The sequence below is a fragment of the Necator americanus genome, chromosome X, assembly GCF_031761385.1.
Source record: "Necator americanus strain Aroian chromosome X, whole genome shotgun sequence".
NCBI classification, from domain to species: domain Eukaryota; kingdom Metazoa; phylum Nematoda; class Chromadorea; order Rhabditida; family Ancylostomatidae; genus Necator; species Necator americanus.
The window spans coordinates 8333523-8350529 of record NC_087376.1 but is presented as its reverse complement, the minus strand read 5'-3'; the positions used below and the strand labels follow the sequence as shown (position 1 = coordinate 8350529).

The 17007-nt window shown below is 37.2% G+C and overlaps 2 protein-coding genes across 3 annotated transcripts; both read left to right on the top strand.

Moving 5' to 3' along the window:
- Positions 1-2245: 2245 nt before the first annotated feature.
- Positions 2246-4172, top strand: RB195_021848 (uncharacterized protein; the record flags this gene model as incomplete). The annotated part of the gene is made up of 3 exons (XM_013450386.2): positions 2246-2313; positions 3917-3999; positions 4087-4172. The coding sequence occupies 3 exons, from the start codon at positions 2246-2248 to the stop codon at positions 4170-4172; spliced, it is 237 nt and encodes a 78-aa protein (XP_013305840.1).
- A 7628-nt stretch (positions 4173-11800) lies between these two features.
- Positions 11801-12813, top strand: RB195_021847 (uncharacterized protein; the record flags this gene model as incomplete). 2 transcript variants are annotated; one of them, XM_064208760.1, is made up of 2 exons in its annotated part: positions 11801-11966; positions 12644-12813. In XM_064208760.1, the coding sequence occupies 2 exons, from the start codon at positions 11801-11803 to the stop codon at positions 12811-12813; spliced, it is 336 nt and encodes a 111-aa protein (XP_064064641.1). The 2 variants fall into 2 exon arrangements, with proteins under 2 accessions (XP_064064641.1, XP_064064642.1); XM_064208761.1 differs by having other exon boundaries at positions 11873-11966.
- Between the last annotated feature and the right edge of the window lie 4194 nt (positions 12814-17007).

Sequence of the window (17007 nt, the reverse complement as noted above, 5' to 3'; positions counted from 1 at the left end):
GAAAACGATGATGTTGAGGGTTTCATCGTAGGGGAGAAGTGTAGTTTATGAAAAAAAAGTGATCCCGCTTTATCCCCACCAGTAGTCCTGAAAAGTCTATGAAACAGCATCTGTTGCACCGGTGACCCCCAACAATGCGTCTTTTTACGGGTAGAGAGAATTCGCAACATGTCTGTAGTTGTGCAGATAAGGAAGTTTCTGCTGCTCTTTCAACTTATAATAGATGGATTGCGGACGTTGGGCGACAACGAAACTGTTCTTGTTCTGTCGCGTAAGGAGTTGCTTCGTAGAGTGGTCTGGTGCAACCATGCCTGTTTCTCATGCATTTCTTCGGCATTTTTAATTGAATTGACAAGAACTACGTTTATTGGCATGAACCCTACGTACCTTACATATATCCTACCCATTATGTGATATACTGGCTTAAACTATAACCTAATTTCAAAATCTACCCATAACTGTTAATCAGAGTGCAAGTTTTCAATGACGAAGAAAAAATGAAGATACATCTGATGCAGTAACGGATTCAATTAGGTATTAGTAATGATATGAATATGACACCGGGACAATGTTTTTACGTCACCGGGAATCATCAATGGTTCCTCTAATGCTGTTTTATTTCTACATGCGAGTTCTGGTGATTCCCATTTCAAGAGATTTATTGGTTGCAGAAGAATTGAATGTGAATCCTCATATCGTTAGTCCCTTCGCTCGTAGGAAGGTGCAAACATCCTAATCGTTGGGAAAGAAAACTCGAGTTGAAAGTTATGAGATTTCAAATCGCAAAAGTCTCCCAAATCTTTTGAAATCCTTTAAAAAAAAGCTATAAAGACCAGATTTCGATTCTAATCTAGATTTTAATCAGAACTGCGATAAATTTTGAAGCCATATTTCAAATTTGGCAAAGATGTTTCCTCTAGTCTCGATTTATAGCAAACGATATGTGGATGGTCTCTAACTCCTTTTGGAAAAATCTCGAAAAAAAAAATAAAACAAAAAGCTCGTAAACTTCCACTGTTTTCTATATTTAATCTTAAAATTACAAATTATGCATATGAAAAACATTTCTATTAGAAAAATTAAAAGATATTAGCAGTACCAATCGCTGCTAAAAATATGGAACTTGGCAAATTACATATGTGTGGGTTTAACCAGTTATATACGTGTGTGTATGCCACTGAAACAACGTTCCTTAACTTATGGATATCTTTCCTGGATTAAGGAATGTCTCATTCAGGAAATGGCAAGTCTAGTTTCAATGCTTCTTTCAGTTTTTTTTTTCTCACTAACCTTAGGAGGACATTTTTCAAAATTTCTATCCTTGTAAAAAAAACACACAACTTTGACATCTATTCTGTTCTAATTCAAGCAAGCTATTGTGAATCATCATCCTGTCGCCCCGTTTTGAAGAATTATACTTTTTTCGAATGGTTTTTAATTGATATACATGCGTAGATACTATGTTTGATATAGTTGATGTAATGTAAACTCAAAGAACACCTGTTCACCGAGGTGAAGTTCTGTCAAACATCAATTTTTTACTTGTAATTGTAAAAATGGTTGCACCCCAGCCATTTCATCCGTCTTAAAATTTAAAAGTATCCACCAGTTCACAACATTCACAGCGTTGAGCGTAGATATTTTTGAGCTATTAGTGGATTTTTTTTTGCTTTCTTTCCATCTCACCTCAATTCTCCTCTTATGTGTACAAAGACGTATACTATGTTTTATGTAGTGTGTAAACAATAAAAATGTGTAAACAAACAGTAAAATGTAACTAGTTCGAAATCATTACGATAAGCAGTAGCTTAAATTTTGATTCTGAGAGATTAGAAAGATGTGAGCAATGTCTTCAGTCTTTCTGGAAGTTACAAAATTTGTGCACTTTATAATTTCTAAAACCTGCAAACACTTAACAGCCACATCTGCCCTGTATCCTTAGAAAAAGAAATTTTCTTGATCGTCTCTCTTCCATTCGAAAATACATAATTTTGAAGCAATCTTATTCAGAAACTCACCAAGAAACGCTTTGAATCAACAGCGACTGAACGCAGTCGCATCTGGTTTTAGAACGTTCTTGACTTAAAGTTTATAGGTTCGTCTCCATTTTTTGATATAAAATAATTTTTTATGTGTATGTTTTGCTCGTATTTGCTCATTCCAGTAGCTGCTGGTGGGTGGGATGTGAAAGGGAGTCGTCGACGATTGAAGGCGGGGTACGTCCACGAACATTCTGAACGCAGCTATGCTCGCCCGCTCCATCGTCTTCACCCTTTTATTCACCATTCTTATCGTGGACGCTGCTCTTCCAAGGTTTGCGATTTTTTTTTCACCGTAAAAAATGATGAAACAAAACAGGAGGAAAATCTTTTAGTAACAGTAGCTTGTTAGTTAAACTCTTTTTTTACCACATACGTAACCTTACAGGTAATAGGAGTCACCAAATTTTTCGACAAAGTAGTTAACTTTACATTGCAGACAAATTTCTGCACTAATCTATTTCAAAGTGCATGACGTATGCTGATCTATCCAGAATTCTGACAATTTTATAGAAGATGAAATATGGCCGTCATTTGACTGGTATGGTAACTAGTACATTCCGTTATTTATTCTTACGACGGATAGATATTTCCTTTATGCATTCCTTATATTTTAAGCAGTGCTTTTCTGATGGAAATCTACTAAGGTATTCTGTGAATCGGCTTCCTGATCCTCGGCCAAGTCTTTTTTTTTCTAACAATGTGCTTTCGACAAAACAAAAACCAGGATGACATTTGATATTTCCTAGAATCCATTAATCTTCGTCACTTTTTTTCTTGGATGTATATGATGATGTAACGTCACGTATCTGATTTTTTTTTGAGAAAGAAAAAAAAGAAGCTTTTGTTTAGCAATATTCATTCAAAAGTGAAATCCGTCTTCCACATATTTTTGGGATAAACAGTTGTGATATGAATAAACCCTATCTGAATTATAGCTATATATAGCACTATCCGAAGTTTCGAAAATTCTCTCTCGTAGTCTGATTGATAGCTGGCGAATTTCGCACTCGTTTCATTTTCAAAATGTCCTTCGGGGATTGTATGATTTTGCGGAGAATGTTTTAGGAAAGAGAATTGCAAATAAATGAGTACTCGTTTTTCACTAAATCCTGGAATTACAGTAACCTTTCAGATCTGATAGAGAAAAACGTAAAAATGCGATATTAGGACTGGCATGAAGAGCAGTTGTTGCAGAAATCATCTCATTTAATCTGAATAGACGGTTTTACCTAGCTTATTATCCATGACATTCGATATATAACACATAAATCCATATGTTTTGCAAGAAAATCTCAGACTAGCTTCTCCTGTTGCTTTTACAGGATCTGCATGAAAGTAGACGTTGAATAACATTCATTCTACACCTTTGTGACTTATTAACTTGAACCCATTCTTTGGAGAGGAAAAAAACACCCAGCTCAAAAGGAAAAAAAGCAACCTCAAAAAGGCAACGCTATCTTTCCCTTCATCCGCAAATGCTAGACGAAAAACATAATTTGTTTTTTAGATTTTTCTGACTGACAATCGTGTGAACAAAGAGCTATGCTTGCCTATCTTGCCTATCAGTTTCAGTATTTGGTAGAAAGATTTGAACTGTCAAAAGCAGCATATGTTTACCGAAAAAATTACTAGTAAAAACAAGGTTTTCAAATTCTAGCTAAGGTTCCAAAAACGACATAGGATTTTGTGATATGTTTTTCACTGGAAAAAGCAACGAGCTAATTTGAACATATGGAAGAGTGCCATTTTGTGTAAATGGCCTGCAGTGATGGGGCTCATGGATGTTTGGTTTATTTCAAGCTATAACTGTGTACGGTAGTTTATCGATGAATCAGAAATAAATGTGTGTCGAATAAAAATTGATGGCTTAACAGGCTGCGACCTGCGAAGAAGGCTATGCGAAACTCGTTGGTACGCTTCGGAAAACGAGGTGACGTGTCTGACAACGTTTTCTTAGGTAATCGTTACTATTTTCGAATCTACGACTCAGATAACAGTGTGTTAATAAATTTTAATTACAATACTTACTAATTCATAATTATAGGTGAGTCGTTCGGGCCAGGTGAAACAGATGGTCTCTACTTCGAACGGGAGCAACCGAAAATCCCTGTGCAATACTCGTACTACTGATTCGACTAAACTTGTGTTACAACATCAGAGCACAATACAGAACCTTCTAGAAAAACACCCATATTAAATGTATGATGACCATAAAGTTATTGAGCGAATATTGCAAATGAATTTTTTGTTTGGTTGAATATTTGTTCCAAATAAACGATAAACAACGTGATTCTATGGATGTCTTTGGAGCACTTTGGATCAGGGTCTCAATACATCACAGCAATTGTTCTTGCTAATAAAAAAAGATCCATAGGATCTGCGTTCAACCTAAAAACTAAGGAAAAATTGGGATGGATCTTTTTGTGTCGCTGAAATAAGTAAGCATTATTTCTACTTTTTAAATTCATTTTTGAGCTGTGATGTGGCAGAGAGTGCGAGGAACTTCCAACAGCCATAATACGATAGATGTAGGAAAGATTTCTACCTTATGTTACTTTATGAGCTCAACGAGCTCTCGTTCAAATCTCACTCCAATCTCAATCCATCTTTCTACGTGTACATTTCTTTTTTAAAATTGATATGCGTGACGGATATAATGGACTGGATTCCAATTTTCTCATAATTCCAACATAAGCTCTACTATTTAGTTCGTTTGCGAAATTTCTAGAGTTTTCTTAAAAACATTGGAAATTCCTTTTGGTTAATGCTCATTTAGGTTTCTGTAGCGCAGTTGCTAAGAATTTTGTCTTCGACTGTCGAGGGTTCGAAACCGCTCTAAAGTCGATCAAGCTTTCCATCTGATAAGTTGGTACCAGACTTGTTCGGGAGGATGAAAATACCTACTTTATATAGCGGTTGGTCCACTTAATTTATACCTTATTCCGTGTGTGCGTTCGTGAACCTTAAACGATTATGAATTGAAAACCGAACGCGTTGGTGCATCCCAAGCGGAATGGCACGCCAGAGACTTTAATCGCTCGATTGTGGTGGTTGGTTTGTAGTGAGGTTGCGGATGAAAAGCGCTTTCACGCATCTGCTTAGATACTAAGCACAAAGTTTTTTTTTGAATGTTCTCAAGGAATTTCTCTAAGCTTTTTAGAGAAGTAAAAGAAGTTATTCGACCATCAAATGAAAATTGATCGACGTTGATGAATGCAAAGTTTTCGTTTTTTACAACCGAATTTACCACTGTTTTTGATACGTTTTTCGAAAAAAAACCAGAATTTTCGCATGTTTCTTATCGAAGTAATTAATTTTACATTTTCCACGGAATTTTTTTCCAAAATATAATTTAATGCAGCGATATTTAAAAAAGACCTCTAAAATAAGCAGTAATCTTTCAAATAATTTTGTTTGTTTAGTGATCGCAATAAGACATCGCGGATCCTTGAAAATATATCCATGCATGCATGCACTTAACATGCATAAGAGGGAACTATTTTAAGTTTTCGAATTTATTTTGTCTGATTCATTTAACCGAGACATTTTGGTAGGAACAGTAGAAGTGAAAAGTGGAAAGCGGTTAGCTATTCCTGATATCACAAATCATAGTTTTTCTAAAAAAATAAAAAGGGAGAAATTTGTTTTTGTTGGAAATCATAATTAAAATATGAGCATAGTCTCTAGAGAGATGTGTATTTACTAGTGGTCTCGTAAATTGAAATACTCTAAGCGATACTTGTTTTCTGAAGAATGTTCCTCAACAAAAGTACGTAAATAATAAATAAATATACAGTTAATTTGTAAAACATCTCTAAATGTGCTGAAATTGATTTCATTTTTGGTAAGGTATGTACTATCAGACTCTGCACAGCGCTGTAAAGAGCAAAATTATCAGAAATTTGCAATATTAGCACAAGTGCATCTAATAAATAATTCAAGTAATAAAAAAAAATAAATTGATAAATAATAAATAATAATGAAATAATAATAAATAAGTAACTAATGAAATATTTATATTAATTGTAGTATTACAATGAAATAGAAAAATAGCAAGTCTCATGACTATACTCTATTAATAGGCATATTTTTTCCATGCATTAATCTACGAATGGCTTAAAACTTATGAAAAACATCAAATTTTTGCTCTCAGGATTATTCACAAAAGATAACTCATTGTTACATTCTTTGTTTCACAGTGCTAGAGATTTGAAGATTAACAATGACACATGGGAGAATTGCACAGGCTTATTGTATAATGAGGATAAAATTTGTTATGTGGTATATTAAAACTTAAGGATATCGGAAAAATTTTAGGATAGGATATCGGAACTTCATGTCTTTCTCCTTTTCCCTGTCCTTGTGAATATTGGCTCGTTCTCGTAGAGTATTTGTATTTGTAGGCTGACATTTCCTAGGTGGACGAACAGTAGACATATTAGTAATCTGTCAGTGGTGCATATGTAGGACCATAATTAGTTCTCTTCTCTTATATCGTCCCTTGTTATTTGAGAATTTGTTGGCAGTTAAGTGCGTATAATAAATGATTAACTGGTAATAAAACTGACGAATTTATCTTATCCTCATAGAGCGAGAAGTGATCAAGAAAGAAACAAAAAAGAGAGAAAAGAGAAACGGTTATGGTCCTTGGATTAAAGGCATCACCCCACGAATTTGAGGTGGTGCAGATTTCAGGTGGAGTATTCGTATACGGGATGGGAGACTATGGAGAGGGGAGTGATTCCGTCCATTTCTTCCTAATTGCCGTAAAAAACGGCCCAGAAGATGCGGCGCCGTACAAGGCTGGCGCGCTGCAGTCGAACTCCTTGTAGAAAATAGTGCGCCAGAACGCCCGAAGCCGCATTTTCTGAGCCGTTTTTTACGGCAATCAGGAAGAAATGGACGGAATCACCCCCCTCTCCATAGTCTCCCATCCCGTATACGAATACTCCACCTGAAATCCGTACCACCTCAGATTCGTGGAGTGATGCCCTTAAGTAGGAGAATATTTAATGTAGCAAAGTTTGTGTTCTAAATTCTGATAATTTGGGGTTATAAAAGGATTGTTCACATCGACTGTAAAAAAGGAAAAGATGGATATAGATCGACTCAATCCTCGTCCGAATTTTTTCAGATGATCTTTTCGTTCGACATCAATCCTACTTCTGTTAAGTACAATGCATCTGTCCTATATGGTAGATATTTGTGGAGCCAGAAGCGAAAGATCTTTCTTCGAATTACTCCTTGCTTGGACATAAAATAATAATAAAAAAGCAACTAATCAAACATTAATATTAGCACATCAATGCTTTCTAAATACTAGACAAAACAACGCGACAGAAAATGTGGAATAAAACATTTATTTAGGGAGATCATGTCGCTAAGAGTAATGGACATTATAACGGGAATCCTGCCCAATAATGCCAAAATGATGTACGGTTTAGAATCTTAAAATGAAAAAAAAACACTAGTAAGACCCTTTGAATGCAGTGATTCATAACATGGCCGCGATGTTGTCAAGGTTTTATTAATATTCTATCACTATTTTATTCGTGTTAAACTCATCTTTCTACAGTTTTATTTAAATGTGTGGCGTCATAATTTCAATATTGTTTTTCTATCGGCAAGAACTTTGTCCTCACGATTTGTTCAGATCATCTTCTCTATGTTTTATCATTGAGATCGCGCACAAAACATTCATTCATACGTGTGCAACAATATGTAGTTTCACACTTTTTTCAGCAAATAATAAAATGATATGTATTCCGTTGTTCACATGAAAATAAAACCGTTTTCTCGTGCACTTGTCTTGCATTATTTGAGAGAAAATAGATAAAAAGTAAACTCAAATGACAACGGTGAGAAGCACCCTAAGTATCGTGTAGATTCTATCACGTAATATTATATGTACAGCTTGTGTGTGCATTATGTTAGGGGACTAATTCTTTAATTATTAAATTTCTTCCAAAGTCATAAGAATTTAGTATTTTTTAAAGCAGCAATCAGTCATTGAAATTTGTAGCTAATTAGTTGCAATCTACTCATCCTTTGTAGTTCCTAAGGGTCCCTTTTTATTTCACAGTAGAGCTTCCTGTACTAATTTAGCAAAAAGAATTAACATAAGTATAGAGTAGGTAATGGTATAAAATAATGATATGACAAGGAATGAGTACGAAAATGATAATATAGTAAAGAACTGATATGATAAAATCCTCATAACTATTTGTAAGCTGTTAAAAAATCTTCAAAGTGTTCGTAATGCTCTACCAGTCATTATCTGGTTTTCAATGTAGTTGATTTTTCTATCAGGAAAAATACTGTCGTCTCCTTTGATACGAAGTAAATATCTCACGTGATTTGTTCTTCCAACAAAATATTGGCGAAATTTAACTCCTTCACTATTCCGTAACGTCTAATTTCTTTGGAACATCTGCGGCTTTTGCACTAGATCATATCTTTCAAATAAAACCGCGTTGAATAAATGCTTCTTTTGGTAAAATGTCTATAAGAGCATCTCTTTTGGTGTTCGTGAGATCGTTATCATTGACGTCTACATGGCAATCAAATACTTCATTAATCTGGAGTAATTATATTGAAAATCAAATGTAATACAAATCATACCTGAGAAAAGCTTATAGACTATTTTATCCTGAGCATTGTCTACTTGCCAAAATTTGTACTTCTATCTCTGTCATAACGGAAATGTTCCCTTTCTGTGCCATGAGCAAATATAATAATATTGATCAACGTTCCTTCCGACTTCCTGAAAAGTTGCTGTCGTAATAATCAGTAAAATAGACGAGGAACAACAAGACTAGTGAGTTAGCTGCCTAAAATCTGTAAAAGCACGAATAGAGGCTGTAAATTGAAAAGAATAAATCCCTTCGCTTCTTCATAGACGGCCCTCTTCCAGATCAGCCTCTCGTGAGGCCTACCGGTAAGGAAAGGATGCCTATTCAAACCAAGAGTTTGTACGGGCTCCTTTAAATACTAAAAGTTCACTTAGAGAAAAGGCAAACAGCGGTGTTCTACACGTTTGTCATCTTTTGCATTATGATACGTACCTGAGGTCGTGTAGCCTGAAGCATCGAGCAGGTACAGGTACAGGTTACGTAGTGACTGGCTTTGGGATTTACCTATTTTCAGATGAACACTGACTAACCTCGTTGGTATGGACTAGTGCCGGTACTTGTTTGAGATCCACTATGGTACTTAGTCAGATCCTGTGGCTGAGACCCCGAGGGTTTTATGAGGGTGTAACTGTGCTGTGGTCGTCCAGGATCAAAAAAATAATTCAGAGATGAAAAAATTGACTAAAATTCCTGATTGACCATGGGAAATAGATATAATCATTCACAGTTCTGGCAAAAAACGTTATAGTTTGAATTATTTTCCACTTTCTTCAGTAAAGCACAAGACTTCATCATAACTCGATCGATAAATTAGGGACGTATCAAAACGTATTTCTCTCGTAATTTAACGTGAGATTTATTCATGTTTTAGTCATGTGAGTTACGGATGATCTCATCGGCTGATCGCAGACAATCGCTACATTTCGCCGAACCTTACACATGACAGAAGACCACAGTATACAACGATAAGCGGTCGTGTCGTCGCACAGTTCATCGCTCTTCATCGTCTTTAAAGTCGAGTTTTATATGAGGGCTCATGTGTTGTGTCTTTGTAATGCTTGCGCTTTTGTTTCCATTAGAACACAAGACATTATTATCGAAACATCTTTCATGTTTGAATTCTAACCTCTTGAAGGTTCGTTTACGTTCCATTGCATTAGAAACAATGGAATTTCTGTTGAGCAAAGAAAATTACTATAATACTCTTCTGCTAAAAACTGCTCCCACTTAGAAACAGGCTACATTAGAAATTGAGGTAAAAGAGAAGGAGATTTGGAGTTTATAAGCCCCATATCCTTTTTCTTTGAAGCTTGAGCATTACCCGAACCATATTAAGGATATTCTGTCTGACAGGTTGTTGTTAGGCTCGTAGATTTGTTCTTTCCATTCTAACGACCGACTTTCTATCTCAAAATTGAAGCCGGGAGGGTGGAATGATGCCTGGTCGCTCAAATTGCAAGTAGAACACTCATTTTGTGCCTCTAAAGGAACACGTAGGTAAAACGGCTTCAGTATCCTGGACATTATATGTGTAGTGTTTACAAGATGACCAAAGTGGTGTTCTTTTTGTTCCGTGAAGAAAGCAGTGCACGAAAATCAAGTAAGGTGCTAAGTTTCTCAGCAGGCGCTCTGCAGTAATGTAGGAGAAACGTGATGACGATTTTTAATTGTAAAATTGACACTTGGAAATATTTCTCAGTGCTTCGTTTCCATTCTTTCGCAATGTTTTCTTTGTCTTTCAATCTGTCAATCAAATCAAATTTGTCAATTCAACATCATCAACCACTTATTTCGCTAAACTGAATCGATAGTAGGTAATTAGTCGAATATCAAATCTATAGTACGAAACAATTTTTTTAAGCAAGCCATAAATGCGTATGTTACCATTTTAGAAATTAGAAACTATATTTTCAATCAGATTCAGAAGTATTCCTTTAGTTTTGCGTCAAACTGACCCCCAAACATGAGTTTTGTAGTCAGTCAACATGATTAGTTGTTGGAAACATACACTCTGATGTCGGAATTCAGTAATCAGTTTACAAAGGGTAAGACTATTTACGTTCACGGATTTGCTCATTCTGGATCTGCATATTTCGAAGCACAAATATGCAAATCAGGTGTTTCAGATTCCCATTAGACAAAATCTACATTACACACATAGGTCAGTAGAATTTCGTAAAAAGTGAGGTTTATTCAGAAGAAGATGTCATATCAGCTACGATACCCATTCTCCTCTTAAAAACACGAACAGACGAGTGTTTCAGAAACGTATTGAATAGATGTATGAATGCTCTTTTAGATGCTACTATTTGTATCCGTTGGAAATCTTTCCTCACTTTTTTGTTTTTCTTCAACCCTCCTATATGAGATCGTCAAGATGCACCTTCGTACGGTTGCGGAATCACAGAAGACTTAAAGGCATCACCCCACGGATCTATGGTGGTGCGGGTTTCAGGTAGGTTACGCCTATACGGAGTCGTAGATTATGGAGAAAAGGGTGATTCTGTGCATTTCTTTCTAATTGCCGTGAAAAACGACCTGAAAGATGCGGTTTCGAGCGTCCCGGAGCGCTATTTTCTACGACGAGTTTGATTGGAGCGCGCCAGCCTTGTGCACGCGCCGCATCTTCCGGGCCGTTTTTTACGGCAATTAGAAAAAAATGGACGGAATCACCCTCATCCCCATAATCTACGCCCTCGTATAGGCATAACTCATCTGAAACCGGCACCACCTCAGAGGTGACGCCTTTAAATTCGCATTGTGGACACTGCATTAAATTCGTACTGTTCTCTTTCAGCCGACGGTTCTCCTGTTGCATGTGTTTAATTTCGTATCTGGAGTAAGACCTCCTCCCCATAATCTACGACACCGTGTAGGCATAACCCACCTGAAACCCGCACCACCCCAGATTCGTTGGGTGATGCCTTTATCCTAAATAAGATTTTACTTTCCCTGTTACTCATTTTCACGTCTTTTGATTCCTTTCACTTTTCTGCAAACTACGAACTTCAATGAAATTAGTAGACTGTTCGTGAACAAACTTCGTCGGGTTCCATTTTTGAGATACAAAACAAAACGCTCTCATCTATCCTGTATCATTCTGACTTATTTGTCAGGGTAAAAACAATGCAGCCGTCTGTATGTTTGATGGTCGTAATTGCGTTCATTTGCGTAGTGGATGGAGGACTTCTGATTCGAATGTGTGGCAAACGCCTGTCTATGATCATGGAGAAGATGTGCACCCGTGCGGGAGAGGTTTCAGCATGTTATGCTGGCTTATCTGACTACGATGGTACGTTCCGAGCTCTGCTCTGTCCCAAATGTGTTCAACCGTACGCAGGTGATGCGCTTTCAATTAGAGTAGGGGATAGGGAAAAGTACGCGTGCGACAAGCTAAGAAAGAACTCGCGTTGCGACAAACGCGTCGCGATAACTTAGTCTTGCACATCCGTGTAAGACCACTGTGTCTAAGTGTTAAATTTAAAGGCAGCATACTACAAAATTGACAATTTTGGCTTCTCTCCTTGAAAAAGGATGTTAGGGGAGTAGATAACGACTATAGGCGTATTCACACTCAATTCTCTCCTAATCGTCCTCAAAACAGCAGGGTAGACTGCCTGAATAAGCTACTGAGGGAACTTGATTGATTTTCGGTTCGCACGCTCAAAGATGCGGTACGTGCACGAGGGTGGCTAGTCATAAGACGGTTTATAGGAAAAATTCATAGTGGAGTCCGTTTTTCACATTTTTCAGCACAGCTGGATGAATTGAGTGTGATCACGCTCATACTCGTAATCTACCTATTCTTTTGTGGATTTCTCTCCTTTTCTTACAATAAAGATATACATATAAATACGAACAAACAAAAAATATACAGACTACCACTACTACCATAAATTACATCATACCATTGAGCTACGTCTTCCACGTCACATACCACAATTTTCCCCTTTCTATTTTAAATTTCAGACCACACAATGGACGGACAAGTGGCAGGAATTGCCGAAAAGTGTTGTACCGACCGCTGCGCCTACGACCAACTGCATAAATACTGCTGCAGTAAAGAAGAAGCAGACAGTTATTACGAGATAGTTCGGGGTAGAACTGATGGAGTGCAACATGAGGACAACCAGCAATAGTAATGAAATGTGAAAGAGGGAAGATGAGTTCCTGTTGATGGCCTCGTTAGCTCCTCTATGATTCTGAACTATGAATCAGACACGATGAGAAATAATAGTACAACTATTCATACAGCGATCTCTTCAAAAGAGTGCAAATAAATTGTTATATTTGTTAATGAGACGTGTATTGAATTTTTCGATTGAATTTTTCGATTGCATAATTAAACGCAATATCAGGTAACTGTTGCTTTTTCGTAAGCAGATTAATGAAAAATGATTAATTGGTCTTCATGTCGGTAAGAGGACCATTCAAAAGATGAAAAAAAATAGAAGAACTCTGAGCCCACATCGTTACTTGAAGTTCAAATGAATATTCACAATATTCTCAGCTTTCTGAAGGATGATAGTATTTATTTACTTATTTATTGGTCGACATCATAACGTTACAATGTGTCGTTGCATGCCTCTTCTCCATCTGGTCCCATTAGTAGTGGCGGTTCGCATTTATATTTCTCAAATTCCCATACGGACCATCATGTTTCCCGTCTCGTTTTTGATCGCCCAACTTGTCGCTTTCGAATCCGCGGCCGTCGTCCGGCATCTTCGTCCATCGGTTGTCTTTTGCAGCATACATCTTTCTGGCCCAAGTCCAATTTTCTTCGGTTGCTCTTCCTCTGCTGCCTAGGAGTTTTACAGTATTTTCCAACCACACATTCGTACGATGAGCAGGAAGATGATAGCATTTTTCCTTTGTTTGTCATTGACCCATCTGTAGGATATTCTTACTTCTTGTTGCCGATTTCTCACAGCAATAAATGAGTTTGTACAAACTTTCCACACGTTTTGCATGAAGCCTACGTTTTAACCTCATTAGAAATCTTCTGTTAGCGAAACGTGCATGGGATCTGTTGACCGTGTTCCAACAGCAACGAATTTTTCTATTTATCTCAGTTGCTCTATCAGATTTCTGTCAAAAGATATCTATTCGCCATGATGAACGAAATTGTTGATGTTTATAGATGTTGTAGTAGTTTATAGGAGGTCCATCAGTGAAGACCAGTACTTCTTCAGAATAGGTCATGATAACTGTCTTAGAGGAATTCGTTTTCATTCCCATAACTTGACTTTTATTGCTGATTTTTTAAAGCATTGGACGGACTTCTTGTTGTTCATGTACGAAAAGAACAATCTTATCAGCGTACTTGAGACTGTTTGAAACGACTCCCATTTGTGTTCATTATTCTGTTTTCTACGGAAGACGGTGTCCAGAATGGCAGTAAAGAGATCCGGAGGAGATGGGGTCTCCCTGTCGAACACCTCTTCTAGCGTGGATAGTAATTTGGTGGCCACATACTTTGAATGTTACAGTAGCAAATGTGTAGATGTTCGACAGAAGATGAATAATCTATGGATGGATTAGTTGTGAACGTAGAGATGTCCAGATCATGTCATATTCCATAGAGTCGAACGATCTCGAGCTGTCGAAGAATGCTATGTACAGTGGAAAACTATACTCAAGGCTCTTCTCTATCTGGCAATGTTGCGACGGAAGCTGGCTTCTTTAAAAGAATGGTTGATTATTAAGAGAGCGATTTTCTTTGTGAACTGATGAAACCAAATGGTTTACAGTAAATTATTTATATATGATTGACAATAGTACATTTGAAGAGCAGTTGTTGATATCAAGTTGTTCCCCTCAAATAACAAAAACAACAATAGTACTGAGAGAAGATTGTTAAAAAGTTTGGTAGCACAACCTTTAAACACATCGTATCCACTCATTAGCATTTTAACAGTTATTGACATGATGCGATGGTATTGATGCAGATAATCCTCTTGAAGAGAATAATTGGTTATAGAATTCTTCAACTGCTTCTGTGACGTTAGCAGGCGACCTCGCGATTAAGCCATCTTCTTTTGTTGGTTGTGTCAATGTTCTTGCGAGCATTTGGCTTGTCTGCAGAGCTTTTCGAAGCCTAACACTTCAGAAGATTGCTTGATGTCATCGCGTCTGATGTTTTTGTTCGATGTCAAGTTTCAAAGAGAGCCGCAGTGCATTACTGGAAATTCCACAGGGTTTCTGACAGACTGTTGGTGTAAAAGTCAATGTCGGATTTTACATAGCCGTGTCATATCAAAAATATGGGATGGAGAAATATAAACTTTTGTTTTTTCCTAATGTGCCAACACTAGCGGCTAGGTTAATTTTTGTTTTCAGTCGCTCATAATTACATAATTACATAATTAAGAGATAAAGGATAAAGTGCGCCTCCACGTTCACTTCAATTCAGAATCGTTTGAGGTTCACGAACGTGTAACTGACCTATACAGTGACTTGCGGTGGCTAGCCGATGTGTTATGTCAGTGTTTTTATCCTCCCAGAAAAGTCTGCTACCAATTTATCGACCCCGGAGGGATGAAAGGCTTGCTGAACGCTAGGGCGGATTCGAACCTCCGATCGATTGTGCAGGAAGCGGAACCTCTAACCGCTACACTACACCCACTACAACCGCTACACATTACGTAATTACCTAAGATAAACATCAGTTGCGTGCTATTTCAAAGTAGAACGGAAGTCTTGCACTTGTGGTTTTTTGGAAGGTAGGGAAATCGAGAAGATACAGCGGGTTTTTGATTTGACGAGCCCATGGCAACTTTAAAATTTGAATCAACCGATAATGTCTGCGTCAAGGAAAATGGAGAGTTCGTCGATAATACAAAGTCAATAACATTTTTCTTCTACATACTTGGAGTTATCGATACTCATTTTTTTGGAAACGCCTTTTGGGAGGGCGGTTATCTGTGAACTAGAGTTCACTCTCCAAACAGAAACTGGTGAGAATGTTTTCTCTTCTGTTGTCGTATTCATAGACCATATGGCTTTATATATTTCCCTCCCACTTCTCCACATCCAACTTTGGCATTAAATTCTCAAGAGACCAATTCCTGAAACATGAAATCGTGAAATATATATTTTGTAGACAACTTTTGAAACGGGGTCGAAATACTTCGGAAACACTTCGATAGAAATACGTTATCATCATGGCCGGTTGTTGGTCCGAATGCTTATGCGAAAGCGGCCGTTTTTCGTGGAGATATCGATATAAAAGAGTCTGTTGGAAAGGATTGAAAAGTGCAGCAACTTATCCGTTTCTTACTAACCAGGAACTTGCTAAATCCAAAAATGAAAGCTTAGCCGAAGGTTTAGAACTACATACCCTTTTCTTGATTCACTGTGTAACTCGGTTATGTCAAAGTGTACCTCCGTTTCAGCTTCTTTCAATGCAGAGAATCTTTTCCTGGAGCGAAGGATATGACTGTTGATCGTACCAAACCGGAGATTCAGTACTAGGATGACCAAGCGGATGATGCGAAGTGACAGGAGTGGAGTCGGAGAACTATCAACTGCTCACGGTTGTTTTTTTTTTGTGTGGAAACTCCGGATGAGAATATCATTTGTTGAGAAGAGGTTTTTACATACGAGACCACCAAAGGAGCTTAATGCACAGCTGAATGGTCAAACACACACAAAGTCGTCTTGTTGGATCATAGCTTTTGCCACAATGCAATAGAGAAGGTAGCAATAAAGTAGAAAAAGCAGAGAAGATAAAAATTTGCCGCTGGGACTATGATATTAGAGATGGGATGTGAAGTTGTTGTTATATCGAGGGCTGCATGGACAGTAAGGGCGAGAATGGTCTACAACTTTCTAGACCTTCTCTAGAAAAGCAATAATGTTTCTACATATATCATACATCAGTTTCAAAAAAAAATTCAGAAGAAAATTAAAAAACCATTTTAATTAGAAAAAACATATTCATTTAACAAAGCAAGATAGGAAGACTTGTTTATCAGCTCGTAAAGAATAACTACTAATTAAAATTACATTATTGGCTAAGAATGTGATTTTATAAAACCTAGAAGGAAGTTAGAGTTAAACGTACGTAACAGAGGAATGAGCTGAAAGTGATAGAAATAAATTATAATAGCCTAGAAAATCATACTTCTACATCAAACCCTCGAGAAAGGTTGAATGAGCTTAGCTTAGTTTCGACAACTCTACAGTTATCGGCCTTGATCACATAATCAGGTTGCAGTTGCAAAAATCTCGTGTATCTGTGTACAAAGTTATTGGTGGCTAAACGGCTAAATGGTGGTTTTGGCGTTTTAGTTGTGGGTATTGCAAGTTAAAACCGCCTCCCTTTCACTAGT